Source organism: Sylvia atricapilla, chromosome 22 (genome assembly GCF_009819655.1).
Source record: "Sylvia atricapilla isolate bSylAtr1 chromosome 22, bSylAtr1.pri, whole genome shotgun sequence".
Classification (NCBI taxonomy): Eukaryota; Metazoa; Chordata; class Aves; order Passeriformes; family Sylviidae; genus Sylvia; species Sylvia atricapilla.
Window position 1 is genome coordinate 662,456 of NC_089161.1, and position 26,992 is coordinate 689,447.

Below are 26,992 nucleotides of genomic sequence, written 5' to 3' on the forward strand. Positions count from 1 at the left end.
GAGTGCTGAGAGATTTAATTTACATAGTAATGCTCCAAGCAGGCTGGGGGTGTATGGGGAGAGTTCCTTAGCACCAGTAATGAGCAGAAAGGAAAAGAAGGCAGCTCCAGTCCCCACAGACTGTTTTGTTTCCCATAATTTCAGAGTCTAATAATGCCTTTTAATAAGCTGCTTTCAGCTATGAAGCTGCAATCAGCCTTTGTCAGAGAACACAATGCTGTCCCAGACAGGAAAATAGTTCTGCTGGAATGGACAAAAGACCCCTCCTCAATAAAGGCTTTTTAAAAAAACAGGGAGAACAAAGTTCTATCTATGTTTGTGAAAAACAAATCATGCTGTCTATACCATGTATCTTTTCATTTCTTAAATGCTAAGTGTCAAAAGTATATCTGTTAAAGCAAAATACAGTCTAGAAACACATTTTCTAGTCTACTCCAGTCCTAGTTCACAATTAGACAAACTCGCTAATTTATAGGGTATTTATGTAAGTGCATTCTAAACGACGACTGACCATGTTCCTTTTCTGTTTATAGTCTATGCTACCCACTTAGTCTCTGGGCTAAATGTCACCTACACGAGATTTCAAATCCTCCCATGCCAAGTTCCTTCAGGATCCAGTGGAGACACAGGCACTCTCCACAGCACCAGCACTGGGACTGAGCAACACTTGCACTGATCACACAACGAGAGCTTTTCCCCCTCTTTTAAAACTTGTTTCTACCTCCAAGCTGCTCCGTGCCCCCTCTGAAACAGCAGCAGCGTGCAGTTACACACCAGAGCTGAAGGAAGAGCCACAGAAGAGCATCTCATTGCCACGTCCATCCCCTGTCCCCTCAGTACACAAGGTTAAAGGACTGCAGAGGCCTCCCCACGGGGCTGCCATTGTCCTCGGGGGACACAAAGTGCTCATTCACGTGCTCGGCAAACAAGCAGCCAAGGGACAGCCATCAGCAGCCAGGCTCCTTTTGGGTCTTCTGCAAACAGTTTGTAGAAAGATGGCGTTTCAATAAACTACAAATTCTCAAAGCTTCAGTGCTCTCCTAGCACAAACTATTTAGCAGGGAGTCCAGACAAAAATTAAGACAACGTGAAGAATCACCCAAACAAAGTCATCAGGACCACTTCTTAAAAAGATCTGCTTGCTACAACCACATGCAAAAAGACTAAGTTTTAATAGTTAGAGAAATACACATTCAGAAAAGTTCAAAAGAGCTGACTCTTTCCAAAGACAGTCATACCATGCTTTTGTTTTAGATTTCCACTTAGTGTTCAGCCTCAGAGCTTGTATTATTAAAGGGTACAGACACCAAGGTTTCAAAGTGCACTTAAGGCTGTTTACTTCATATCTTCTGGTTAAGGACCCAAGAGGTTTAGGACTTGGGTTTTTTGTTTTGCTTTGTTTTTTTTCAACATGTTAGAAATAGAAAAACCAAATGCAGTATGACCAAAATCCAGTGCTGCTGATAACTGCAGACACAAGCCTCACGAACCTCTTCATTGTTTTGCCTTCTCTACTTCAACACTTGCAAGAGCAAAGACTTTGTCTCCTGATCCTGAGGGGGGAAAAGCATTTTCAGTAAGTATTAGTGGAAATTGTGAATTACCTTACAATTTCAATCAAGCCAAACATTTCGAGATTCAAAGAAATCACACCTACATTGTGAAAACTAGAACACTTGAGCTAATTAAAAAAAACAAACCCACACAAGCTCACCAGGTCTAGAGCAGCCGTGTCCTACAGGGCCTGGCTGGGATGGAGCTCCCATTCCCCCAGCTTCCCTTGTGATCTGTTTGTATGGAATGAGGGATGGAGCTCCCATTCCCCCAACTTCCCTTGTGATCTGTGTTTGTATGGAATGAGGGATGGAGCTCCCATTCCCCCAATTTCCCTTGTGATCTGTGTTTGTACGGAATGAGGGATGGAGCTCCCATTCCCCCAGCTTCCCTTGTGATCCGTGTTTGTGTGGAATGAGGGATGGAGCTCCCATTCCCCCAGCTTCCCTTGTGATCCGTGTTTGTGTGGAATGAGGGATGGAGCTCCCATTCCCCCAGCTTCCCTTGTGATCTGTGTTTGTGTGGAATGAGGGATGGAGCTCCCATTCCCCCAGCTTCCCTTGTGATCCGTGTTTGTATGGAATGAGGGATGGAGCTCCCATTCCCCCAGCTTCCCTTGTGATCCGTGTTTGTATGGAATGAGGGATGGAGCTCCCATTCCCCCAGCCTCCCTTGTGATCTGTGTTTGTGTGGAATGGTGTTGGCTACTGCCCAAGTCCCCTCCTGAACGAGAGGGTTGTCACCTTGCTCACACTCCAGGGACAGCAGCTCAAAGCCAGGGCACCCAGACAGTTCATTTGTACCCTGAGCTAGTCTGGCACGGTCCTGCCATTCACAGCTCTTTCATCCCAGTTTAACTGCTGCTACAATGAACTGTCGTGCTTATTTAATGCCTTTTGTAACTGAACTCTTGATCTTGTCGACACAATCAGAGGTATGACAATCATGGCAGGAAGAGTGCTTTAAAGCTGTATTTTGACAATGTGCCAATAACTGCCAAATTCTCTGCATCAGAGGAAAAGGCTCTCCTGAAGAGAGTCTTTAATAAAAAAATGATCTGTGTTTAATTCTAAGAGCACCATCTCTGCTTGAGACAGACTATTCAGCCTTCAGCATGATGGGCACCCTTGGCATTTCGTGGATGTTTGGCACTGGATTTATTTCCTGTGTTACTTTTTCCTCATGGTAACATGTATCAGAGTTTCATTGTTAACAAAACATATATTAACATTTAATGGCATGAATCTCTTGTTCATATTTTCTCTTTCACAGGGGAATCAGACACTTCTATTAATCAGTGTTCAATAGAAAGGCAAAGGAATCAGAAGTCCTGAGAATGAAAACTTACCAAGGTCAGTGGAGACTCTCTCAAACTGGCTCAGGGCTGTACCAGCATTTGTTGACAAGAACATCTCATCATCACCAGTGAGCTAAATCAAAAAAACACCACAACTGTGAAGCTGATACCTTAACTGTGCATATTCCCACCATCTACTTGTGCACCTGCCTGAGCTAGGAGAGGTTACAGCAATTGTCCATTTGCAGCTTTTAACTGGCAGTGTTGTCTACCACGCTGAAACCCAAAACAAAACCACAAGCTCCTTCCCCCAGCACTGAATTCCCCCTCCCTGGCTCTGTCCTGACACAGGCAGGACAGCATGGGCAGTGTCAGACGTGCCTGCACACACAAGTGTTGATTTCCAGTGGTCATTTTTTATTAAAAGGTCACACTGTATCTGTGTACCTGAACCATGCCAAGGTGTCAATAACTTGTTTTGTCACATGGTCAGTACAGTAATGAACTAAGATCTAAGCCTACTTCCTATCATCCACTGAGGAAAGCAAAAAAAAAAAGCAGTCACTGCCAGCTTTGACCATCTTAAGAGCCAATGACCTAGAAATGTTCCTTTAAAGTGACATTTCCCCATGTATATTTTACTTTTATGTGTGTGCTCTGATGCCTTGTGACAGATGCCCATAAAATATTTACAATAATGAAGCAGTAACCTACATTTGGAAGGTTTCTAAGTTAAAAGTCACTCATTTAATTAGCCTCAGATACACATCTTTATTACAGCAAAGCATGTGTGTTAAGCTCTTCAGTGTTTGCATCAGTTTATTTATTAGAAATATAAAAATCAGGTACAGACATTCAGGTGATGTTGGAATGAAGGAAAACACATTACTTACCTGCCTTTGCTGGCTTTATAAGCAAGCACACAGCTACTTAACACTTTGCAATATTGTGCAGACAAACATGCAATACCTGCTGTCACTGCTCACATCCAGAGCAGATGTCCTAGCAAGCCTTCAGCAGCAGGCTATTGATCATTTAAAGAGATTCAGAGGATAGGTCAGAGTGTGGTGAAGTGGCTGATGCTGTGGTCTAAGGAACTCTTTCCAAGAGCATTACACAGCTTCACAATCTTAAATAGCTTTTTACATATTTGAAAAAGACTTTTTTCCTCTGACAGTCAAGCAATAAAATATTGTGAGGGAAAGCCCGTGTTTAGGATTGCAGCTCCTTTAAGTACTGCACTTGATCTTTTTTCCATTACAATCCTTCATTTCCTAAGAAAGCTTAAGTACAGAGATACACAGCAACCCATTTCCTTCAGATGCCATCCACAAAGAGAAGTAACTACTCTTCCTCCCTCTGGTGGCAAACGCAGGGCTTCTTCTGCCACAGACGGATCACTGGGGCAACAATGAATTTATCACTCATCCCTCCCATTTCTTTATCTCACACCCGGGGTATGAGGCATAATGGACACTATAAAAGTGAAGCTGGATGCATGTCAGAGGTCTTGAATAGTTCCTGATGACTTGGTGGTAGCTGGCCAGTAAAAGACTTGGTTTGTAGCTTTTATAAATATCAGCACCTTGCACCAGCTGGTGTGTGATTCATGCACACAGCCCACCAAAGGAAGTATTTCAAAGCAGAAGCAGCCTTTTAGGAAGGTACCAAACTATTTGATACATGTTCAGCTTCAGACAGTTTGGCATTAAAATAGAAGGACTTTTATGTAATATAATGGCAAGTTGCATTTTATCGTTTGCTTATAAAACTGTAATTTCTTATTTTGATAATTTCTAGTTCCTGCTACAGAGGCAGAAAACTCTATTCACCTGACTCTCATAGCAGCCCCTTACCTTCTCACCAAGCTTTCTGAGGGCAGTCAGGATTTCCAGCTTCTGTTGGGTGTACAGGTCCCGTGGCAACTTCCCAACCATTAAGTCTCTGTCCATCTGCACACCAGAGGAAAAAAAAAGTCAAAAAATATAAGCTTTCCATTATTTCCTCCAACGCAACAGCATTAGAAATGCAACAGCCTGAAAATGTCAGTAGTCATGGACCCACAGCAGTAAGGGACAGAGCTATCTATGATTTAAAAGGGGTCTGTGAAATTTTTCTGAACATTCAGCAAATACTCTTTACCCCTAACCTTAACTTACCTGATTTCTCCAAATGTGGATCTCTTTTTACCAAGAAACGATAACCATTCAAAATCACACATTCACACTGGTACATGGAGGAATCACATCTGATTTCACTTTATCTGAATCTTCATTTTAGACATCTGAAACATCCAGTGCACTCTCCAGCCCTCAGTACAACCACAGACTTTCTATCTGCAGCCTCCTCAGTCCACTCTATTAATCCCATTTGAATCCATTAATCTCCTTTGAAGCAGGAAGATAGAAGATGACTCAAGAAATACACATGGTTGTCCCCACTACCTCAATAAACATTTAAAAGTGAACAAATTCTGAAAGAGAACTTCTCCATCTCTTTTGGACTTTACAACCAAGTTTTCCAGCACACTCAGTGCTTTCCTTGCAATCATGACATACTTGAATCAGTCTCAATATAAACTCAAATGAACGGTTTTTGCAGTAAAACAGAAGCCTTCACCTCTGCCAGCCTTGTCCTCAGTTGCCTTGGCTGCTTCTTTGCAAACATTCTAATCACTTCTGGAGTTTTAAATGCTTGGCTGATGGCTGCTTGGATTGCCTGCAAGGAGACAGCAAGAATGACCAGGACAAACAGGAATCACACACTGCAGCAGCAGGACGAGATTAATGAGGGCTGGAGAGCATCATTAGTATCCTCTGCATCATTTGATACACAGAGCTCATTTTTTTTTTCATAACCATGGGGGTGAAATTAAAAAAAAACACCAAAAAAACAAAAAAACAAACACTTTTATGGAGGGCCTAAAGAATCCTCTAATTAATGTAACTATACTGAGAAAGAGCTGTGAAACTTTTCATTACTGTCCAGGTCTTAATTTCCTACAGTGTTAAGGTTATAATTTATCAATGGGTTTTTCCCCTTTTATAATGAAGACACCTATCCAAGTTTTTTACATACACAAGTGTATAAAATGATAAAAAAATTAATTAGATAGATATAGATTTCACATAAAAATTATAGTGAATGACTTGTATCTATTTGCTTTTTCATCAGCTCCAGGCAGAACATGAACATTTTAGCAGCACATCATCCTTACCAGTTGCATGCCACTGAGCTCATCCACCAAGGTCATATCTCCAGACATAATCTTCTTCAGGGAGTCATTGAACTCACTCAGCTGCTCCAGAGTTTCCTTTTTGGTCTCTTCGTACTCATCTGCATCCAGCTCCTCTCTAGGGAGGCCCAAGAAGAGACATTAATTCACAGGATTTGCCCTGAGACATCCCATGGAGCAGTATTTGGAAGTATTTTTGCATCTGAACAAAAATATGTGGTGGGATTGTGTTGCCCAAAGCTCCAGTGAGTGAGATTATCTGAGAAGCCTCACCCAGAGCCATGCACTTAGGAATAACTGATCCTGCTGCCTGAACCTTGCCCAATTCCCAGAACAGCAGCACCACCCCTGAGCAGCTCTACTTGTTCCTGAAAAAGATACATACTGCTCGGACAAGTCATAGAAAGTATCTGAACACAGGGTGTTTATGTGCAATTATTAAAACAGATAAAACCCCAACCTTCTTGATAATTCACTGTCTCAAATTGTATCAACCCACAGAAGACTAATACAAAATCACATGAAAAGTTAGACAAACTAAAAAAAAAAAAAAAAAAAAAAAAAAAGCAAAACCCTCCAGGCTTCCATTATGAAATAAACCAAAAGAGCCACAAAAACTATTTGTTCACTGCTATTAAAAATCCCATAGAAAAACTGTGATTTTTTTGTGAACAGCTATTAAGTGTCACACTGAAATAAAACATTTCAAAGAAAATACTGAGTATTTCTGCTTGCATTTTTCTCAGATATTTGAAACAACTGTAATAAAGGTTTTTAAAAGTAACTTTTACTACCTGACACCAATATTCTACCTAATTTAAAAACAGAAAGCCACAGCAAAACACAATAAGCCCCAACCTCCCCAATTTTTGAAAGGTACCATTTTCTTCTGCCAACCACTTAAGAAAAATACTGCCATGTAAGAGAAAAGCGACTATTTTTATTACCTGCATTCTTCCAGATCTTGAAGTTGCTGCATTAATCTGTCCAACTGCTCCTCCAAGTTTTGTTTTAGTTTACTGGTCTCTGTTGTTCCTCTTGAAGCCATTTTCTGTTTTCACACAAAAACGTTGTTTTCACATGACACTCCTAAGAGAGAGTACATTTTATTGTTTGTATTTGCAATTTAAAACATACTAAAAATGCTCTAACTATTAAAATCATGCAATATCTTGCTGATGGAATGTTTAATCTCAACACCGGGAGATCCTTGCAGTGGAAATACAGAAATGCCAGGCTGGGTGTACAGAATTATCGTCATGGCAAGAGGCGGTTCACCAGGGAACTCCAACAGCCACAGCACGTAAAATCAAGCGAGTGCCAGATTAATTAGCAATGAGTGAAATAAAGGCCCCGCTATACAAAAGGAGGTTCTACACTTCAGTGGCCCCTCGGAACGCTGTCCAGAGGCAGGCAGGTGTCTGCGGCGTGCGGACACCTCAGGCAGCACTATGGAGAGGAACCCCGACTTCTACAGAGGAACCCCGACTTCTAAAGAGGAACCCCGATTTCTGCAGAGGAACCTGAGCTCTGCAGAGGAACCCTGAGCTCTGCAGAGGAACCCTGAGCTCTGGAGAGGAACCCTGAGCTCTGGAGAGGACCGGGAGCTCTGCCGAGGACCCCCGGGCCCTGCAGAGGACCCCCGAGCCCTGCAAAGGACCCCCGAGCCCTGCAAAGGACCCCCGAGCCCTGCAGAGGACCCCCGAGCCCTGCAGAGGACCCCCGGGCCCTGCAGAGGACCCCCGAGCCCTGCAGAGGACCCCCGGGCCCTGCAGAGGACCCCCGAGCTCTGCAGAGGACCCCCGAGCCCTACAGAGGAACCGGAGCCCTGCAGAGGACCCCCGAGCCCTGCAAAGGACCCCCGAGCCCTGCAGAGGAACCCTGAGCCCTGCAGAGGACCCCCGGGCTCTGCAGAGGACCCCCGAGCCCTGCAGAGACCCCCGGGCTCTGCCGAGGACCCCCGAGCCCTGCCGAGGACCCCCGAGCCCTGCCGAGGACCCCCGAGCCCCGCCGAGGACCCCGGGCCCCGCCGAGGCCCCCGCGCTCCCCAGGCCGGTGCCGGGGCGCACACAGCGCCGGGCCCGGCCCGGCCTCACAGCGCCCCGCGGGGCCGCGGGCGGGAGAAGGCGGCCCTCCCTGGGACAGGGCCGAGCGCGGGGCCCGCGGGCGGAGAAGGCGGAACTCGGGCGCTGCCGGGGCCGCCCGCCCGTCCCCAGGCCGGGCCCCGAGCCCGCCGTTCCCTCACCCCTCAGCCCGGCAGGCCGCGGCAGGGCGGGCTCACAGCGGGCCCATCCCGGGGCTGCCGCTTCCGCCCGCCGCGGCCAATGAGCGACAGCGGCCCGGCGCCGGGGACAGCGCTGGTGTGAGCGGGGACGGCGGTGAGGACAGCGGGGACGGGCCCGGGGACAGCGCTGGTGTGAGCGGGGCCGGCGGTGAGGACAGCGGGCCGGGCCCGGGGACAGCGGGGACGGGGCCGGTGTGAGCGCCGGTGTGAGCGGGGGCGGGGCCGGGGAGAGCCGGGACAGCTCCGGGGTGAGCGGGCTCAGCACTGAGGAGAGCGGGGCCGGGGCCCGCCGAGGAGAGCGCCAGGGAGAGCGGGGACAGCGCCGGGGAGAGCGGGGACAGCCCTGGAGTGAGCTCCGGGGAGAGCGGGCTCAGCGCCGGGAGAGCGGGCTCAGCGCCGGGAGAGCGGGCTCAGCGCCGGGAGAGCGGGCTCAGCGCCGGGAGAGCGGGCTCAGCACCGGGAGAGCGGGCTCAGCGCCGGGGGAGCGGGCCCGGGCCCGCCGGGGATGCGCTGCGGCGGCCGGGGCTGCTCGCTGGGCCGGGACCGGAGCCCCGTGCGGCCCCCGGGGCGGAGAGCTGCGGGAGGGTGTTAGTGAAGGGTCCAGCGACGCCCACATCGTGATTCTCTTCTGGGTATATGACGATATATAAACAGGTTTGACACATGTTTGCCTCTAGAACATAAATGAAATTGAGTAAAGCGTTCTTACCTGCTTATCCCCGGAAGGTGACTGGCTCCAGAGCCGTCCCAAGGCCTCCTGTAGGCTTATTTTGATGTCTTTTAGTGCAAGGTGGGTTTATGAGGCAATGATTGCCTGTTTCTGTAAACTGTAAAATTAGCAGCATGGAAAAGAACGTTTGACTAACTCCCAAAAAGGCACTCTATATTTCCATCTTAAAATTTTCTACTTTTTTTTGCACTTTTTTTATTTTTAAGGGAAAACATCAACTTATTTCAGTTTTACAGCATGAGTCACTCTGTTGAAAGTAGGATTTGTGCATCACAAAGGCAGGCTAATTCCTCTCCTCCCTGTTCCCATAGTAACTCTCCTAGCCCCTGTGAAAGCTGCTTTTCAAGTCCCACCAGCCCTTCCTTTGCTGAGCTGCTCTGCAGCAATGAAGACTATTTTAAAAGTTTGTGAAACTGTTGAAAGCGCAGAAAAGCGCTAGCACTTACAGACCACGAAGCCTTGCCAGAGTTCCTTTTCTCCACGGGCAGTTTGACATTAGTAGACAGCCACTGTTCCAAGGTTTGGCTGGGATGGTGTCTCAGCGCTGTGGCTGCTGTGGACATCACTCGGCCTCTCTGTAAGGGAGACACAGTGTCACGGTGAGCTGGAGGGGTTTTCCCAGGTGGTGATGTTGCTGTAGAAGCAACGGAGACAATTCTGTGCTCCTCCACTGCAGTTCTCCTCTCCTAGGCCAGATGTGGGAAAACATCTTGGCAAGCCAGAATATTCTCAGGAAAGAACACAGAAGCGAAAATGTGTGTGAGGTATGAGGAGAAAGTGAAGTGTGAGGAGAAGTTAAGTGATAAATAGTGAAATGTCCTTATTTTCAGCAATTCTTAAGCTGCTTTCTGAAACTGAAGCTCAGAATTGGAACAGAACTGTGATATTTTAGAGAAGGGGAAAACTCCTAGTATCTTATTGCAGCTTTTACTGAACTTCTGTAATTTAGTATTCTTCTCTCACCTTTTCCTCTGGTACACCTGACACTTGCTGCAACACAAAGCAGAATGACTTTTCTCATGTTTAGTCCATAGCACTCTCTTCCCACATATCATGCTGAATTATATAAATTACTCCCTTTACATTTTATATTTCAGTAAATAAATCCCAAATGAAGAAATGCTGATGCTGTTCTCCTCCAGAATTTAATACAATATAATCTGTGGCACAGTCTTGGTTTTATGGCTCCTGCTGGAAAGGCTCACTGCAGTTCAGAGTACCAGGACTAGGAGTGGTCACAGGAGGTTCTATTTCTCACTATAAGCACTAGAAGGAAGTTACCAAACAAGGAAGTTCCCTGCCCACGTGTCTCTTGGCAGTTGATTGGCACTGGCATTTTAAAAAAGGTGCAAAATTCTAATAGTTTGTCCTGCAATCAGGACAGATAATCTCTCCACATGAAGTTAAAAAGTGTGAGAAGCTTTTCTTCAGTGAGCAGTACACAGTTCTCTCTGGGCAAGCAGCCTCTTTGCAGTGATTTCATATTTTAATCACTTAGGAATTGGACACAAAGAAGTGTCACATGAACAGACACAGGCCAGGTTGATGGAAGAAAAATATAGCATTCAATTTGATATTGAAATTTTATTTCCTGCTTATTGGCAGCACAAGTAAGTAACAATGACTCTTTTTTGTGCCATTTCTTGTAGTGGCTGGTACCTGGCACCAGCATTCTCCCCTTGGCTGTGTGGCTGTGAGGAATGGCAATGGAAGATCCTGACAGGAAGACTGAGGTGGTCCTGCTGGCCTGTGGGTCCTTCAATCCCATCACCAATATGCACCTGAGGCTGTTTGAGCTGGCCAAAGACTACCTCCATGAAACAGGTGGGATGGTCATTGATATCAGTCGGAATAGCTTTGATGACACTTCAGTGTTAAGGCGAATATTTTGTGTCTATGAGTGCTTGTTTGACAGTGACAGATAGTTTTGCAAATGCTAATTAGATATTGAAGCTGATACGTGTTTATGTCTTATACAAAACCATGTAGGCCATTATGAGAGAACTCATATATGTGTTGCTTATTACTGATTTTAATGAGGGTTATAATTTATAGAAATATGTCTTTCTACTATCTCTTACTAAGTGTTTCATTGTGCTGCCCTTACAGTGCAGAACGTCCTGTATTTTTCCACAGGGCTGGCCATCAGCTGCCATTGCACTGGATAATGGTTATGTCACAGGTTAAATACAATGCAGGGGAAGTGACATCTGCTCAACCACTTCTCATGTTCTTGTGTGATGTGTTTTTTTTCCACAGGAAAATACAAAGTAATCAAAGGCATCATTTCACCGGTGGGTGACGCGTATAAGAAGAAAGGTCTGATCAGTGCGAATCACCGAGTGGCTATGGCCAAACTGGCCACAAAAAACTCAGATTGGGTGGAAGTTGATGACTGGGAAAGCTGCCAGAGCGAGTGGTTGGAAACCCTGAAGGTTTTAAGGTATTCTTCAGCCAACCTCTGGAAAGTCTCATGAGCCCATAGAAGGATTAGGAAGGGTGTTAACTCTAACAAGTTGGGACAACTGCAGAGATAGGTTCTCTGGTAAGTCACACTGTGCCAATCTTTTCCTACATCTTTAAAGTACCTCAAATACATCTGTTTTGCAGGTACCATCATCAAAAGCTTTTATCTGCTGATGTCACTAATAGTCTGCAGGATGCTGTACCCATAACAAAGCTGGGACGGAAGAGAAAACAGGAATCTAATAGGCATGAGCCCATTAAAAAGAAAAATCAGAGTCCGGTTGTAAAAAGTTAAGTCTGTTTGCCAATTACATGGTTAATGATCCTTGTTATTTCAAGAGAATTGCACTGATGAGTAACTTTCATGGTAGCTCTTGGTTCTGATGTCTCTCAGTAACTTTATTCCCTTAGATTCCGCAGCATAAGGCATCAGATCCCTTTAATGAAGGGACTCCCATAATCTTTATTCAGAAAAATCTTTTTGTTATGGCTACTAATTATAAATTATATACTCTGAGTCTTTTTTTTTTTTTAATTTCATTTCATTGTCTAATCTTAACCAAAGATAGAGAGAGAGAGAGCCAAGAAATTAAATGTGCCTGACAAGTTTGCTAAAATCTGCCGAGCCCTAAACCAAGCCAAATTTCTCACTTGATTTTCTCTTTAAGGTGTCCCACAGGTTAAACTGCTTTGTGGAAGTGACATGCTGGAATCTTTTGGGGTCCCCAACCTGTGGAAGTTGGAGGACATCACTGAAATTGTGGAAAAACACGGCCTCGTGTGCATCAGCAGGGCCGGGAACAACGCCCAGAAATTCATCTACGAGTCTGATCTTCTGTGGAGACATAAGAATAACATTCACCTGGTGGAGGAGTGGATCACAAACGACATTTCCTCCACCAAGATCCGGCGGGCCCTGCGGAGGGGCCAGAGCATCAGGTACCTGGTGCCGGAGGCGGTGCGCGCCTACATCGAGCGGCTGCGGCTCTACGGCCCCGAGAGCGAGGACAGGAACGCCGGCGTGGTCCTGGCCCCTCTGCAGAAACATGCTGCTGAGCCCGGAGCCCACAGGCACTGCACAGCTGACTGACTGCTGCCTGCCTGCCTGCCTGGCTGCTGGCAAAAAGCACCACGTCTCGGTACGGCAAGGTGTGCTCCCCAGGGCTTAGGTGGGGGTCTGCTGAGGTAAGCGCTGGGCTAATTCCGTACGTCTGCAGTTAGTGGTGAGGTTTGGGGCACTCGCTGGTTGGACCTGCACAACCTTTTTCAAGCCCGGTAATAAGATTTTCACATTTTAATGTTTTGTCCCAGTGCACTGAAGTGAGTATAAGAATTTATACTGGTATGTGAAAATTGCAAATGTATAAGCAAAACAAATGTTCTGATTAGTTTTAACTCAAAATGTTCTATTTATAAAACAATGACACAAATGTTTTTAATAAATTACAGTGTCTTAACAAGATTATCTGGTTTCAAGATGTACCATTTACTGAGAGTAAATGTATGTAATTTTTTTTCTTAAATTGTCAGCATGTGATTCACCTCAAAAAATTATTTAGCTCTATCCTGGAACGGAAGAATTTCCTCCTGGCTGAAGTGATGCTAGGTATAGTATGCTTTGAGCTGCTTGCCTTTGAGATGTGCAGCTGCTTGTTTGTTGTCGTGTAGTTTGCTTCCAGAAATGTCTTGTACTTTACTCTTCCATTCATGTTTCCAGGGCTGTAATGTTAAGCTCAGTATTGTTTCTGATGAAAGGACCAGCCTACCTCAGAAACTGGTTTAAAGCTATTGATTTAATGGATAGGAATTAATAATAGTGTCATTGAACTGATTCTCAGACACTTGTCCCTTTATTACAAATAATACATTTATTTAAAATAATAAAGTAGTTTTTACTTTTGAGCCATAAGAATATAGTTATATATAGCCAGAATTGTTTTCTGTTACTAGAGAGAAGATGTTAGGATATCAGTACTGATCATAAGTGAAATATTTTTCTTTGCTAGAAATCTGGTTTTGCATCTAACAGTGTATTGTCTATATTATGTGAACATAAGCTAGAGAGGCACTGTGACTGCTGTGGTGATAGAATCCTACCTCCCTTTATTTGCTGCTATCTCATTTTTGTTTGGACTATGTGCCTTATAAAGAATGCCAAGGTTTGCAGGCCACTTTCTCATGGGTCACCTGCTCTTTCTTGGGATCTCTACAAGATGACTCTGGTGACGTTTTTGAGAAGAACAAATCCAGCTGAATTGAGGCTCTCTAGGCAGGCAGCCAAGCTGCTCTTGGGCAAAGCTGGAAGCAGAGACTTGTTCCATGGTGATGGCTGTGCAGCCCTGGTTTTACTGGGGGGATCCAGCTCCTGCCTGTGGCAGCACTGGAAGCACTTGCACACTGTTCCAGTCAGAAACACCAGCACCACAGCCACTGCTGGGGCTGTTCAAGGATGTCAGACAGGTAAAGCTTTCAGGAGTGGACTCTCGTCAGGCCTTAAAGGGCACACAGGGCCCTTTCACCACACGTGTCATTTAGACTCAAAGTATTACATTAATGCTGTAGCAGCAGGACCCACTTGATCTGCTTCTGTAAGTAGGCCACATCCCTAAGAGAATGTGTCAGATGCTCAGTGCTTCACAGAAACTAGGATGGAAATGGCAAAACGTATTTCCACAAAAATAAAATCAGAAATTTGAAGGGAGAAAGAAATGAACCGTCATAGGATGTGGCCAGGGCAATAGGCAGTTCTTAGAAGCTCCATAGGCAATTCTGTGGCTGAGGCTTGAAACAGTAACCCTGGTGCCCTTTAGAGGTCTTCGTGTGAGGTTTAAATACTGATTTGTGGAAAGAAGGACCACAGCCCAGACTATCTGCCAAATTTAAATTAAAGTGTTATATCTGGACTTTGACGCAGGACTTACCAAGTACTGACTTCTCTTTGCTTGCAAGAGTCAGTAGTATTGCAACAGTGCTTTACTACCATAACCTCAGAACACCAAAATGTGGGTGAAATGTTACTATTTGAGTGGAGAGGAAACAGTAATTTTCATCTCTTGGTGCCCCTGGTGGTTTAGTGTAGGTTAGAGAACAATATCCAGCTGCAAACAGGAAAGAAGCTTTGACGTCCCGAGTTCCTACTCATGTGATTCCAAGTCATATGGATCAAACTGCCAACTCCAGAAATGGAACTAAACTTTGGGGAAACTCCTCTGCTAAATTATCCTTCTTATTTAGCCTAATACAAGTCAGTAAAAAAATAAATGTAGTAGGTATAGATGTGTTTCCTCACCTCTAAATCTCTTATTTCCTCACTTTCAAATTCCGTAAGTTCTTTCTCTTGGAAGTCAAGCACTTTTTGTTGCTGGGTCATCGGGGATTTCTATCACTTCTTTGCTGAAGGTGAAGTCCAGCACTGAAGCTTACCTGCTCTACTGCCTGTGTGTTCTGCCACAATGTGTTCCATCTAATAAAGCAGCAGTGGGAACAGCTCCTGTATCAGCTCTCCTGTGTGTGTTGAGAACAGAAAGCAAAGGCAGCAGTTACATCTCCTATATACACAAGATTACTTTTTGAATTCTGTTCACTACTCACTCCAGACATAAACCAACGTGATATAATTCTTATCTCTGTGCCATAGGTATTGGTTTAAAATTTGTTGATGTAATACAATTCACAGTTAAACAGTCAGTCTGTGTCTGTTTGAGTGCAGTGTGTTTTTACAGGGCTACATCACCTTTTCAACAAATATCTGGATTTCAGATCATAAAGCCCCGGATCTAATAAACTCGCAGGAAATCTCAGTAATGACAAAATCAGTTCCTTTAAAGTATACAAGACAGACTAAATGGTTTAAAGCAGATTTGGCTCACATTGTGGCTCTTGGGCCATTAACATTTGCTCCACACGGAGATTTCAGACAGGGTGAACTTTTCCCTGCAGCACAGCTGAGGCCATCCTACAAATACCCTCTCACCCACTGGCTCAGCAGCAGCACCCTTCCCCTCCAGCAGAAAGGTCCTGGGATGGAATCCCACCCACGGGCTGCCTTATAAAAGGCCTGCCTAGAAACTGCATTTGCATTTTGGACGGACTGTCCTGCTGCTGTCTGGCAATGCCCGTGGATTTCAGCGGAACCTGGAACCTTGTCAGCAATGACAACTTCGAAGGTTATATGGTGGCCTTAGGTAGGTGCAAATATCTGCTGCTGTCCTTCCTCCCTTCTCCCATAAGGGTCTTCTTGAATTTTAAGGAGTGCCCTCTATCTCACCCTATCTAAAGTACAGAATGCAGATAGTTCTTGTTAATTTTTTCATTGCCTTTCCTCTGACATAGGAGGAGAATCAGCATTAGCCTCTTGCTAAGTGGGGGTGAAGTCCCAAACCAATTTTGGGTGTCTCTGTGGGGGAAGCCAACTCTCTCCAGGAGTCTTCTGGCTCAAAGTCCTGGAAATCTTACATAGGAATTGTACAACAACTGAGTAAACTGCTTTTCAAAGAGTAAAAAGTACAAGAAGGCAACTTAACCTGTGTAACATGCAGCTTTAAACAAAAGAAAAGGTTCTAATAAAATAACAAAATGCTTCATAGGTCAAACTACCTAAGAAATGCTTCTGGAAGTAATAAATGTTAATTACTGGCTGCCAGAATGGCTGGTGATAAATACAACTCTGATATTTTTGCCTTCTGTCCAAGGTATTGACTTTGCAACACGCAAAATAGCAAAAATGCTGAAGCCTCAGAAAGTGATCAAACAAGATGGTGATTCATTCTATATCCATACCACTAGTACATTCAGAGATTATTTGCTTGAATTCAAAGTCGGAGAAGAGTTTGAGGAAGATAATAAAGGCTTGGATAACAGAAAATGCAAGGTAAGAGTGAATATATGAGGCTGTGACAAAATTAAGATGCCGTGATCAATCCCGACACTTGAGCTGAAATTGTTTTGAGAATAAAATTTGTAGTGCAAGACAGCAGTAGGAGCCTGAGTTACAGACAGGGAGTGTCCCTTTCACTCAGCAGTAATATCTAGGTCCTCTTATCCAGGAAAATGCACATTTTCTACAAGTAGTTTGCAGAACTGAGACGGACATGCAGAAACACCTTTTCGTTCCCTGTTCTACAGAGCCTCGTTACCTGGGAAAATGACAAACTTGTCTGTGTCCAGACTGGTGAGAAGAAGAACAGGGGCTGGACTCACTGGCTTGAAGGGGACGACCTCCACCTGGTATTGACTCCAAATTTCTACTAACTCTATCTCTGTATGGTGAAAATTAAATTTAATGTGGTCCTGATGTGAACAAGCCTTCTAGCTCTGTAGAATGTGTAATACTGGCACATTGTGAGCACATTCTGCTTTGAAGGAGCTTCACTGTTTCAGTGTAAAGTGTGGTTAAACACAGAATGTGAAACATGGGTTATTAGCATGGCCAGAGTGGTGAAAAAGGATCTGTGTTCAGTTTTGGAAGCAGCTCCTTTGATTACTATATACATATCTATATTCTTGGGTTTTCTCTTTGTTTTGTTCTCTGTTTTTTGGTAGGAGCTTCGTTGTGAGAATCAAGTATGTAGACAGGTCTTCAAGAGAGCTTGAACCTGTGTGCTGTGCTGGGCCCTGCCTGCAGGGAGCTCCTGTCCCGTGAGGCCTCGAGGACAAGAACTGACTCCTCAACTGTTAACCTGAAGTTTCTGGCTCAGGAAATAACTCTGCTGTTGCCAGTGTTAAAGGTCTAATTTTTGCTAATAAATGCCCCAAACCAAACTTAAAGTGCCTTGCTTTTGAATATGTTTTTGGAGGGGAAAAAAAAACCCAACCTAAAACATAAGTGATGAGGCCTGGGTCTCTAGTTAATCCAAAAGTCAATTTAAAGAAGAAAACATGCCAGTTCTAAGAGGCATGTCAACATCAAAAAAAAACAAAACTGGGGGAGTTGGGTGCTGATAGAGAAGTGAAGATAGCAAATAATTAAGGAAACAGCTAAAGGTATGGATTTGTTTTTCAAAATGTTTCTCTTTAAGGTGTAGACCCCTACTTTACTTGCTTGTCTTTTACACTGTAGTGTAAGGCCCCACATTGTGCCAGAGCTGATTTTCTCTTGAAAAGAATAAAATTGAGCTTATCAGAGGAAACAAGCCTGTGGTCAAATCCCAGAACCATGAAGATGGGTCTGAGATTCTGCAGATTATTTTGCAGACTGAAGATTCCAGCCTGGAAAATAATTGAATTCTGTAAGCACATATACAGAGGGAAAACAATGCTTTAGTTCAGCTTTGTTTGCATACAACTGTTAATTAGATTAAATGTTTTTCTTTATGACCATGTGCGATATTGCATAGAAAAGTTTTCCTTGTGTGAACATGTAAATTGTCAGATAAATGAGGCAATTACCAATGAAATGAGTTGCTGCATGTTCTTCGTGGCATATTCTAGCAGAACTGTAGCTTAAGCTTAGTAACTAAATTACTTCATATGAAAAAAACCGTCCCTGGCATTTGAAAACAAGTAGCACCACATTTCTGATAGTTCTTATCACTTCAAAATGCTTAACGCCACCATCAGAGTCAGACAAAAGCTGTTGAAGCATGGAAGGCTTTTGGTTAGATTGATGCCCTCCCCTAATTACTAGACCTGTATAAATTTAAGCTGGTTTCCAAAATAAAAAGGACTGATAGCCTTTATTCAGTTAGGGAAACGTGGGTAAAATGCCTGGTGTTTATGCTACGGCATAAAGGCAGCGTCTTCCTTCTGGAACCGAGCGGTTTCATTTGCTGGAAAGCAGAACTTGCTGTTAGAGCGTTACGTTAGCAGAAATCACAACCTGGGGCAGCAGCCCCGCTCACATTCATAAAAGCGGGCAGCAGGCGGAGTTGTGTGCGCCAGCGGATGGCGCCTGTGCAGCGCGCTGCTCCTCGGGGAGCTCGGCGGGTCCTCACTGGGCGGGGGGCTCCGGGTCCTCGGGGGGCTCCGGGTCCTCACCGGGCTCCAGGTCCTCACCGGGAGCGGGGCTCCGGGTCCTCACCGGGCGGGGGGCTCCGGTCCACAGCCAGGTGTTCCCAAACCGCGCCCCGCTGACACCGCCGGGACACGCTGCAGGAGAGAAAGGCACTCATCACCTTGAGGAACACAACTCCCCAGAGGAGCGCTCGAAGGGTTTTACTCAAAGGGGTTTCAGACCGCTTCTATTATTTTTTAAAACAAATCCCGAGGAGATAAATGCAGAATGAAGCGTAATCTGAAAATCAAAGGTAGAATATACATATGTTCTATAAAAAGACTGGCAATATATATTATGATCCAAGTAATGGTTTCCTTTCTGAGCATCCTGGTTAAGTCATCAAAATATTTTGTTAAAAAAAACTTTAGCTCAATAAAGTACATTAAAGATGTATATAAAAACCACAAGACCAGATCCCCTACCTGTCTCATCTCTGCATTTTAAAAATGGATCAATTCAATTGCTATATAATTATTTGCAGCGTGTATGAAAATATGTCCTAATAGCTCATATGGATCAGTTTAGTTCCATCTTAAGGACATCCTGCTGTCCAGCTTTTATGGGATTCTTTCCCTTGCTGACTCAAATCACACTGCCCTGTGCACGGCTGGCTCTTCAGGTCATATTATTAGTGACTGCTCATCCCGGGCTAATAACTTGCTGATGCAACTCTCAATTCGTTTATCCTTTGCCAAAAGAGAAACTTTCAAAAATCATTTCCTCTTTCATCTACGTGTATTATAACTCAAACAAGCTGAGGTGGGGATGAGCCTCCAAAGTACTTAGATATAACCTGGCCGTTTGTTCTTTAGTTGAGTTTCATTTCGAGTGTGAAGGAAAAGATTGATGTCTTCCAGAACCATAATATTTTGTGGTATAATGAGAGAATTAGGGGCAGAAAAGTTCATAATAAGGAATTCTCAATCACTCCTCACTGAGAAGGGGTTAATATTTACGCACCCACTGGAGAGGGAAGGCTCCAGCAGCTTGACCCTCCCTGGGATCGCAGCGTCCCTGAGCGGCAGCTGTCCCTTTCCCGCCTTGTTCCCGCCTCTCCCAGAGCCCACACGGACACCGGAGCCACGATCCCCGGGCCCCTCACGATCCCCGGGCCCCTCATGAACTCGGTCCCCTCACGAACTCGGTCCCCTCACGATCTCCGGGCCCCTCACGAACCCCGTTCTCCTCACGAACCCCGGTCCCCTCAGGAACCGCGGTCCCCTCACGATCCCCGGTCCCCTCAGGAACCCCGTTCTCCTCAGGAACCCCGTTCTCCTCACGATCCCCGGTCCCCTCACGATCCCCAGTCCCCTCAGGAACCCCGTTCTCCTCACGAACCCCGGTCCCCTCAGGAACCGCGGTCCCCTCACGATCCCCGGTCCCCTCGGGAACCCCGTTCTCCTCAGGAATCCCGTTCTCCTCACGATTCCCGGTCCCCTCACGATTCCCGGTCCCCTCACGATCCCCGGTCCCCTCAGGAACCCCGGGCCCCTCACGAACCGCGGTCCCCTCACGATCCCCGGTCCCCTCACGATCCCCAGGCCCCACCCGGGCCCCGCCCCTCGAGGCCCCGCCCCCTATCGAGCCCCGGTCCCGCCTTTCCCGGGCCCCGCCCATGTCCCGCCCCCCGGGCCCCGCCCCTCCCGCCGGGTCGGAGCTGCGCGTGGCCCCGCCCCTCCCGGCCCTCGGCGCGCTCCCATTGGCCGACGCGGCGCGCGCGCGGCCCCGGCGTGCCCGGCCCCCCGCGGGGTCACGTGATCCCCAAGATGGCCGCAGCCGCCCTGTTGTTTTGATGAATAATCTCTGCGCGGGGCAGCGGCCGCGGGCGGGCGGGGGCCGGGCTCGGGAGCTCTGAGGGACTCGGGGCCATCGGGCCATCGGGAGGGCGGCTTCCCCTCGGCCGCGGCGGCAGCCGAGGCGCGGGCGGGCGGCGGGGAGCGGGCCGGGGGCGGCGGTGCTGCCGGCGGGCGAGGCGCGGCGCGGTCGCCCCGGAGATGCCCTTGTGAGGCGGCCCGGGGGGCAGCGGCGGCAGGAGAGCGCTGCCTCGGAGCGGCCCCGCGGCGGGCCGGAGGAACGCGCCCTCCCTCCGGGCACCATTAAGAGGAAGGCGATGGAGGAGCTGAGCGCGGACGAGGCGAGTGCGCGGGGCCGGGGCCTGAGGGGGCGGGTGGGCTCCGCGGGGAGAGGCCGGGCCGGGCCGGGCCCTGCGCGGGCCCCAGCGTGTGCAGGGAGCGAGCCCGAAAAGCTCTGCCTCGGCCCGTGTCTGTGCTCCGTGTTTCTCCTCCTGTCCCCGGCTGTCCCTGACCCGCGACCCCCGGCTCGCCCCTGGGCTTGGGTCGCTGCTCTCCTGGTTAATTCTTTATTCTCTGCTTCCATCTGCTAGGTGGCCTTTGTCTGCAGCGTGTGCCCTCTCTGTGGCCAGTACTAGGCGTGTATGTGTTCTTTGTGTGTGCTTTGAGGCACCCAACCTTTTAACATAGTAAAACACTCAAAATTTTCCTTCCTTAGACTGCTGAGAAGCAAGATGGGTGTGTTCGTGGTATTATATTTAGCATCGTTTCTTCCTGAAGCAGCTTCAATCAGGCTTGTCAGTTCTTCAGTGCTTTCTTTGATTTTCTTAATTTATTGAAGATCTTCATCTTTCACTGAAGAATCCTAGTGTTATGCTGTAATTGGCAGCCATCTATCTATAGTGTATATATTCTATTCACATAAATATGTGGATAAGGTGAGCTGGTCCTTGTTTCTTTTAAGAGATGCTGCTTTCCTTTGTTTTTTTAATATAGAATAAGGTCTTAAATTTTGCCTGTCTATTAGAGGATTTCCAAATTAATTGTGTCCTGGATATATTATAGCAGGATCCAGGGAGTTTCCCCCTGTCCCAGTGTAATCCTCAATCAAAGTGTATTGTACTGGACCTGCTAAAATACAGGCTCAGTGCTGTACTTGTATTCCAGGGAAGATCAAAAGAAAATATTTTTGTTTTGTCCATATCTTACAGTGGGACTGTGGAGCAGAGTATCTGCTGCCGTGACTTAGATTTGTATTTTAAAAAGTTGGAATGTTTTTGATGATGTTGTCTGTCACGGTTTAGCAATCCTGCTGTGTTGCATCATGATCTGGGAGAAAATACTTTGTGCTGTTTACTTGGTGAAGGTCCTCGTGCTCTGTGGAAGCCCTGAGGAAAGGAGTTCACTCCCGTGTTGGGAGGAGTGGGATGGGACCCTGGTGCTGTAAGTCTGCTGTGGAAAAGGATCTCCAGTTGTACAGGTGTATTTCCTGAGTACTTTATTTACGTGCAGGTCTTCTCATTGTTAAACTGCCCTGATCCTGAGGTGTTCTGTGATTAATTCCAGAGTTATTTAACCTATGTGGGCTTATTTGTGTCACTGCCTCAGCACTTTACTGACATCATCAAAACCACTGCATCATGGATCTGAGGCTGCAGGAAGAGAGTTCTCCAGTGAGGACTCAGCCACTTTTTTTGGCCAAATGTTTGTCTCGAGTGACTTTTCTGTGTCCTTCTTGTCCAGTTCAGCAAATACCAAACCAAATGGTCTTTTAGGTGATTGCTTGTGACAGTCTTGTGTCATTTTAGCAGAGCCACGGTGTCATTTCTTGTTATTAATGGATCCCTCACTGAAAAGTCAGAGCCAAGTCGATTTTAATGTTCCTCCACATCTCCACTTTGCTGTCACTTGGCACAGTGGGCCTGGATCAGGCTATTCTGAAAAATAACCTTCTGAAATGTGCTGTATGTGACTTCTTCAGATTCAGGCTTTTTTTCAGGCAGTGACTGAAAGTGAACAAATACTTAACGGAAGTTTAATTGCAAGGCTCTTACAGATAAGGTTATCTTCTGTTACCAAACCATAATTAAATATTACACTAATGGGTTGCAGCTTAAAAAGAAGAGATACATAGGTGATCATACATATATTTTAGTTCCAAGAAGATATTTTACCCTCCTGTTAACAGTGTCTCTCACTGACATTTTCTCAGTGTTTGTTAATGCGCTAGAAGTTGTAATTCAGTACAGACCATAGTAAAGTTTTTAGGAGGGGGTAAAAAGAAATTTCCTTCTTAGTGTGTGAATTTTAGCACAGGATGAGAACAGAGACTTCACAAAGAAGAGCAGAATCCAGCTGAACATAACATAAAGTGGGAAAGAGCAATGTAAGTTTGTCATCTTTCAACATGTACGTGATTTTTGAGTGGCATTTTCTGAGCACAGAACATGACCACCAGCACCAGAAAAATGAAGCGTTTCTTAAACCAGTTTAACATGCTCTAATGAATACAACAGAAATACAGCTATCAATCCAAATTACCATTTCTTGTGCAGATTTGGAACTCTTCTACATTATGGTTGAACAAGAAATTTCTTTAGAGTGTCACTAGGCTGTTGCCACTACAGCAGATACTGATACAGTGTTTTTTACCTGGGTGTGTGTGAGCCTGAGGGACTAGCCTTCCTGCTTGAATCTTTACTACCTGGTGCAAAATTCAGTTGTCAGTCACCCATCTTTAGCAGGGTGCTATTTTTACATTTTTTGTTGTGCTGCATGCAGCTAACAGCTTTTAAGAAGTCCATGTAGATCAGAAATGTATTTCTGAAAACTGCTATTTCTGGATGTAGTCTGGATGTAGTCCAGATGTGTCCAGCAAAAACTGTACTAGGTAAAAAGCAATGTGCTCTTCCCATTCAGCCAGTTAGGTGTTTTTTATTTATTTGAGCCTTTACACTGTGTGTTCCAGAGCTGTGCTCTGCAGGGAGGATGAGCTGTGGAGCAAGCAATGCCTGTGCAATAGTTAGGACTGAAAACCTTGTCACTCTTAGGTAACATCATGACACGTAACAGCTTTGTCATATGTCACTGGCTCAGGTCTGAAATCAAGGGTTGGGGATTATTCAAATACCCTGAATTTCCCTAAAACATTATTTTAAGCCCCCAGCTTTGTGCTGCTTCATGGTAATTTGGGCAGTCATTCAGTGTGAGATGGGAGCAGGTTAATTGGAGGGAGCTGCCACACTTCTGCCCTGGTATTTGTGTAATGTGAGGCAGCAGGTTGGGGTCTCCTTTGTGCCTTGTGTCTCCTGAGCCCCCAGCTGTGCCCTCAGCAAAAAGCCCATCTTCCCTCCCCTCCTGCTCTTCACCCTGCAGACTCAGGGAATTCACTGGACAGAATGTGTCCACCAGTTTGATGTCAAGCTTTTTCAAAAGCTTTTCAACCTTTTATTTTAGCCTGTCCTCGGCCTTTTTGGCATAGTATGTTTCTCCTCTTTGGTCTCTCACTTCAAACTTCCTAGTCTTCAGATCAAACTTCAGGGTCCTGTAATAGTTTTATATAAAGCTGGAGGAATATGACATCTTGGGGTATCCAGGAATCAGATCTGGTTCTTTAACATCTGGTCCATGTACCCTCAGTTCTGTATCTGTCAGTGGTAAAAATATTCGGAGTTTATTTACATTTTAATGTTACTTTGTTCAGACCCTAATATGTATTCCTTTTACTTAAAGGTGAAGCTGAACAATTTATTTCTGCATTAAGCTCCCCTATTTTATTTGACAGGGAGGAAGGATTAGAGATTCTATTCATAGCTATTTTTCTGAGTCTTAAAAAAAATTCTAGCTTTCCATGTTCATGTGGTGACACCTGTCGTGGAGGGAGATGTAGTTCCAGACACTGTTTTCCCACAGTTTTTGAAGTCTGATTTAATTTGATCTGTTCTTCTTCCTGTTGGAGAAGGTTTCACAGGCCATTAAATGATACAGCAATGTAGTGTAGACATTGACTTGACACAAATCTTTTGTTCACTCTTTCAGTTGCCTGGCAGTTCTTTAGGCCTATGAGCAGAAATGAAAACTTTTAAGTTGTGTGCAACACTTGAGTGTCATAATACAAAGAGAATAACAGAAATTGCTGATTTTTGCAGGGAGTTGACATCCTCAAATAGGATAGTTTTATTTTGGGCCTATTTCAAGCCAAAGATATAAGCTTTGGGCACAGATCCTGTGAGTCAGCCTGTGATAATAAATAATTTCTTTTCTGATTTTTGTTTATGTGAAACTTGAAGCATTATAAATCTAGTTTTATAAGTTTTGTCTGATTTTCATGTGTACTATTAGTGTAATGTGATCACATACTGTTTTTAATAATCAGGTTCATAACAGTTTTCTGTAGTTGGATTTTGAAGGCAGATGCTTCTCTATCTTAAAGGTAACATACGACAGCTGTTTTAAAAATTCTTTGTGATGTATCTCTAGGTGATAGGAGATGTTTTTCACTCTGTCTTTACCTGTCAAGGTGCTTCTGTCCAGCACACAGGGTGCGTGTTTTTGGTGTTGCAGTTCTGTTCTGGATTAATTTGGACAGTGGTGGTCCTGAACACCTTTAAGCTGGGTCTTCTTTAGCACGGGTGTGGTGGTATCATGTGGTGTGAAATTCAAGCAAAGGTCGCGTTCACGTCGTCCCTTTTATCACATTAACACGGTTTGTCAAATGCCAAAGTAAATGGGGAGGAGTATTGCAGGTTTTGAAATTGCTGAGCAGTAAATGTTAAACTGGTCTTACACAACCCCTCGAGGGACAAACGCAGCATTCCCAGTGCAAATGGCTTTCCAAGGCAGCAGATACATACTAAAAATTGGAACGTGGGGGATACTGTGGTGCTGTGACACAGAGCAAAGGGAGGGCAGCCAGCCCAGCTCCACTGAGCAGGCTCCAGGGAAGGCTTCAGTGTTTGCAGGAGCCAGCCCTGCTCTGGGGGAGCTGCAGGTGGACTGGCTGTGCAGGTACAGGGTCCACTCAGGCTTCTCTCCCTGTAGATCCCTGCAGACAGTTTTACTGGCCTCTCTCTCCCTGCAGACAGGCACAGGGGCTCACATCCCTGCAGACAGGCACAGGGGCTCACTGGGCCTCTCTCTCTCCCCCTGCAGATCCCTGCAGACAGACCCAGGGCTCAGATCCCTGCAGACAGACAGAGTTCAGATCCCTGCAGGCACAGGGGATCTGATCCCCACAGACAGTTTCACCAGCCTCTCTCTCCCTGCAGACAGGCACAGGGGCTCAGATCCCTGCAGACAGACACAGAGTTCAGATCCCTGCAGACACAGTTTCACCAGGCTCTCTCCGGACAGACCCAGGGCTCCGATCCCTGCAGACAGACAGAGTTCAGATCTCTGCAGGCACAGGGGATCTGATCCCCACAGACAGTTTCACCAGGCTCAGATCCCCGCAGACAGACCCAGGGCTCCAGTCCCCGCAGACAGTTTCACCATGCTCTGTGTCCCCGCCGACCCAGGGCTCAGATCTCTGCAGACCAGGGGCTCCAATCCCCGCAGACACACGGTTTCACCATCCTCTCTCCCCGCAGACAGTTTCACCGTGCTCTCTGTGTCCCTGCAGACCAGGGGCTCCAGTCCCCGCAGACAGTTTCACCGTGCTCTGTGTCCCCGCAGACAGTTTCACCGTGCTCTGTGTCCCCGCAGACAGTTTCACCGTGCTCTGTGTCCCCGCAGACAGTTTCACCGTGCTCTGTGTCCCCGCAGACAGTTTCACCGTGCTCTGTGTCCCCGCAGACAGTTTCACCGCGCTCTCTGTGTCCCTGCAGACAGACCCAGGGCTCAGATCCCTGCAGACAGACCCAGGGCTCAGATCCCCGCAGACCAGGGGCTCCAGTCCCCGCAGACACATGGTTTCACCATCCTCTCTCCCCGCAGACAGTTTCACCGTGCTCTCTGTGTCCCTGCAGACAGACCCAGGGCTCAGATCCCTGCAGACAGACCCAGGGCTCAGATCCCTGCAGACAGACCCAGGGCTCAGATCCCCGCAGACCAGGGGCTCCAGTCCCCGCAGACAGTTTCACCGCGCTCTCTCTGTCCCCGCAGACAGTTTCACCGCGCTCTCTGTGTCCCCGCAGACAGTTTCACTGCGCTCTCTGTCCCCGCAGACAGTTTCACCGCGCTCTCTGTCCCCGCAGATCCGCCGGAGGCGCCTGGCACGGCTGGCAGGGGGCTCCTCGTCGCAGCCCAGCACCCCGCTGACGTCCCCGCAGAGAGAGACGCCCCCGGGCACGGCCCCAGCGCCGGGGCCCTCGCACAGCCTGGGCCTCAACGTGCACAGCATGACCCCAGCTACCTCTCCCATCGGGGCATCAGGTAGGCTGCAGCCCTGCCTCTTCCTCACTCTGCAGCGCTGCTGCTCTCGCTGAAAGCCATCCTCACAAACAAACCCTGCAAAACGGTGAACGACTGTACTTCTTGTTCAAATCCTCCAAGTAATAAATGGTTTTCCATTTATTCCGTTTACAGTTTTTTTCCAGGTGTGAGCAAACTGGTGGCGCTTACAAATGGGTTACCGAAGCTTTGAGGAAGTTTGTAATAAAGTTATTGCACAGTATTATGGAAAAGATGTGTCAAGGAGACAGG

The 26,992-nt window shown here is 46.5% G+C and overlaps 4 protein-coding genes across 5 annotated transcripts in view; 3 read left to right on the plus strand and 1 right to left on the minus strand.

The window, feature by feature from the left end:
- Positions 1-1,153: 1,153 nt before the first annotated feature.
- Positions 1,154-8,366, minus strand: LZIC (leucine zipper and CTNNBIP1 domain containing). Of its 2 annotated transcripts, XM_066334564.1 has the most exons (7): positions 8,332-8,366; positions 7,034-7,175; positions 6,069-6,204; positions 5,471-5,569; positions 4,708-4,803; positions 2,903-2,984; positions 1,154-1,553 (listed from the first exon to the last, which is right to left on the minus strand). In XM_066334564.1, the coding sequence occupies exons 2-7, from the start codon at positions 7,132-7,134 to the stop codon at positions 1,495-1,497; spliced, it is 573 nt and encodes a 190-aa protein (XP_066190661.1). In that variant the 5' UTR covers positions 7,135-7,175; positions 8,332-8,366; the 3' UTR covers positions 1,154-1,494. The 2 variants fall into 2 exon arrangements, with proteins under 2 accessions (XP_066190661.1, XP_066190660.1); XM_066334563.1 differs by lacking the exon at positions 8,332-8,366 and having other exon boundaries at positions 7,034-7,441.
- Positions 8,367-9,033: 667 nt separating this feature from the next.
- NMNAT1 (nicotinamide nucleotide adenylyltransferase 1) lies at positions 9,034-13,028 on the plus strand. Its single transcript, XM_066334561.1, has 5 exons — positions 9,034-9,160; positions 10,750-10,924; positions 11,360-11,543; positions 11,711-11,856; positions 12,235-13,028. Exons 2-5 carry the CDS (start codon positions 10,801-10,803, stop codon positions 12,654-12,656), a joined length of 876 nt encoding a protein of 291 aa, XP_066190658.1. The 5' UTR covers positions 9,034-9,160; positions 10,750-10,800; the 3' UTR covers positions 12,657-13,028.
- A 2,596-nt stretch (positions 13,029-15,624) lies between these two features.
- On the plus strand, positions 15,625-17,332 carry RBP7 (retinol binding protein 7). Its single transcript, XM_066334566.1, has 4 exons — positions 15,625-15,750; positions 16,258-16,436; positions 16,691-16,792; positions 17,108-17,332. The coding sequence occupies exons 1-4, from the start codon at positions 15,678-15,680 to the stop codon at positions 17,156-17,158; spliced, it is 405 nt and encodes a 134-aa protein (XP_066190663.1). The 5' UTR covers positions 15,625-15,677; the 3' UTR covers positions 17,159-17,332.
- A 3,338-nt stretch (positions 17,333-20,670) lies between these two features.
- UBE4B (ubiquitination factor E4B) overlaps positions 20,671-26,992 on the plus strand; it is a 34,404-nt gene continuing 28,082 nt past the window's right edge. The window contains exons 1-2 of the mRNA XM_066334583.1: positions 20,671-20,698; positions 26,453-26,722. Coding sequence (XP_066190680.1) covers positions 20,671-20,698; positions 26,453-26,722 — 298 coding nt within the window. The remainder of the gene's footprint in view (positions 20,699-26,452; positions 26,723-26,992) is intronic.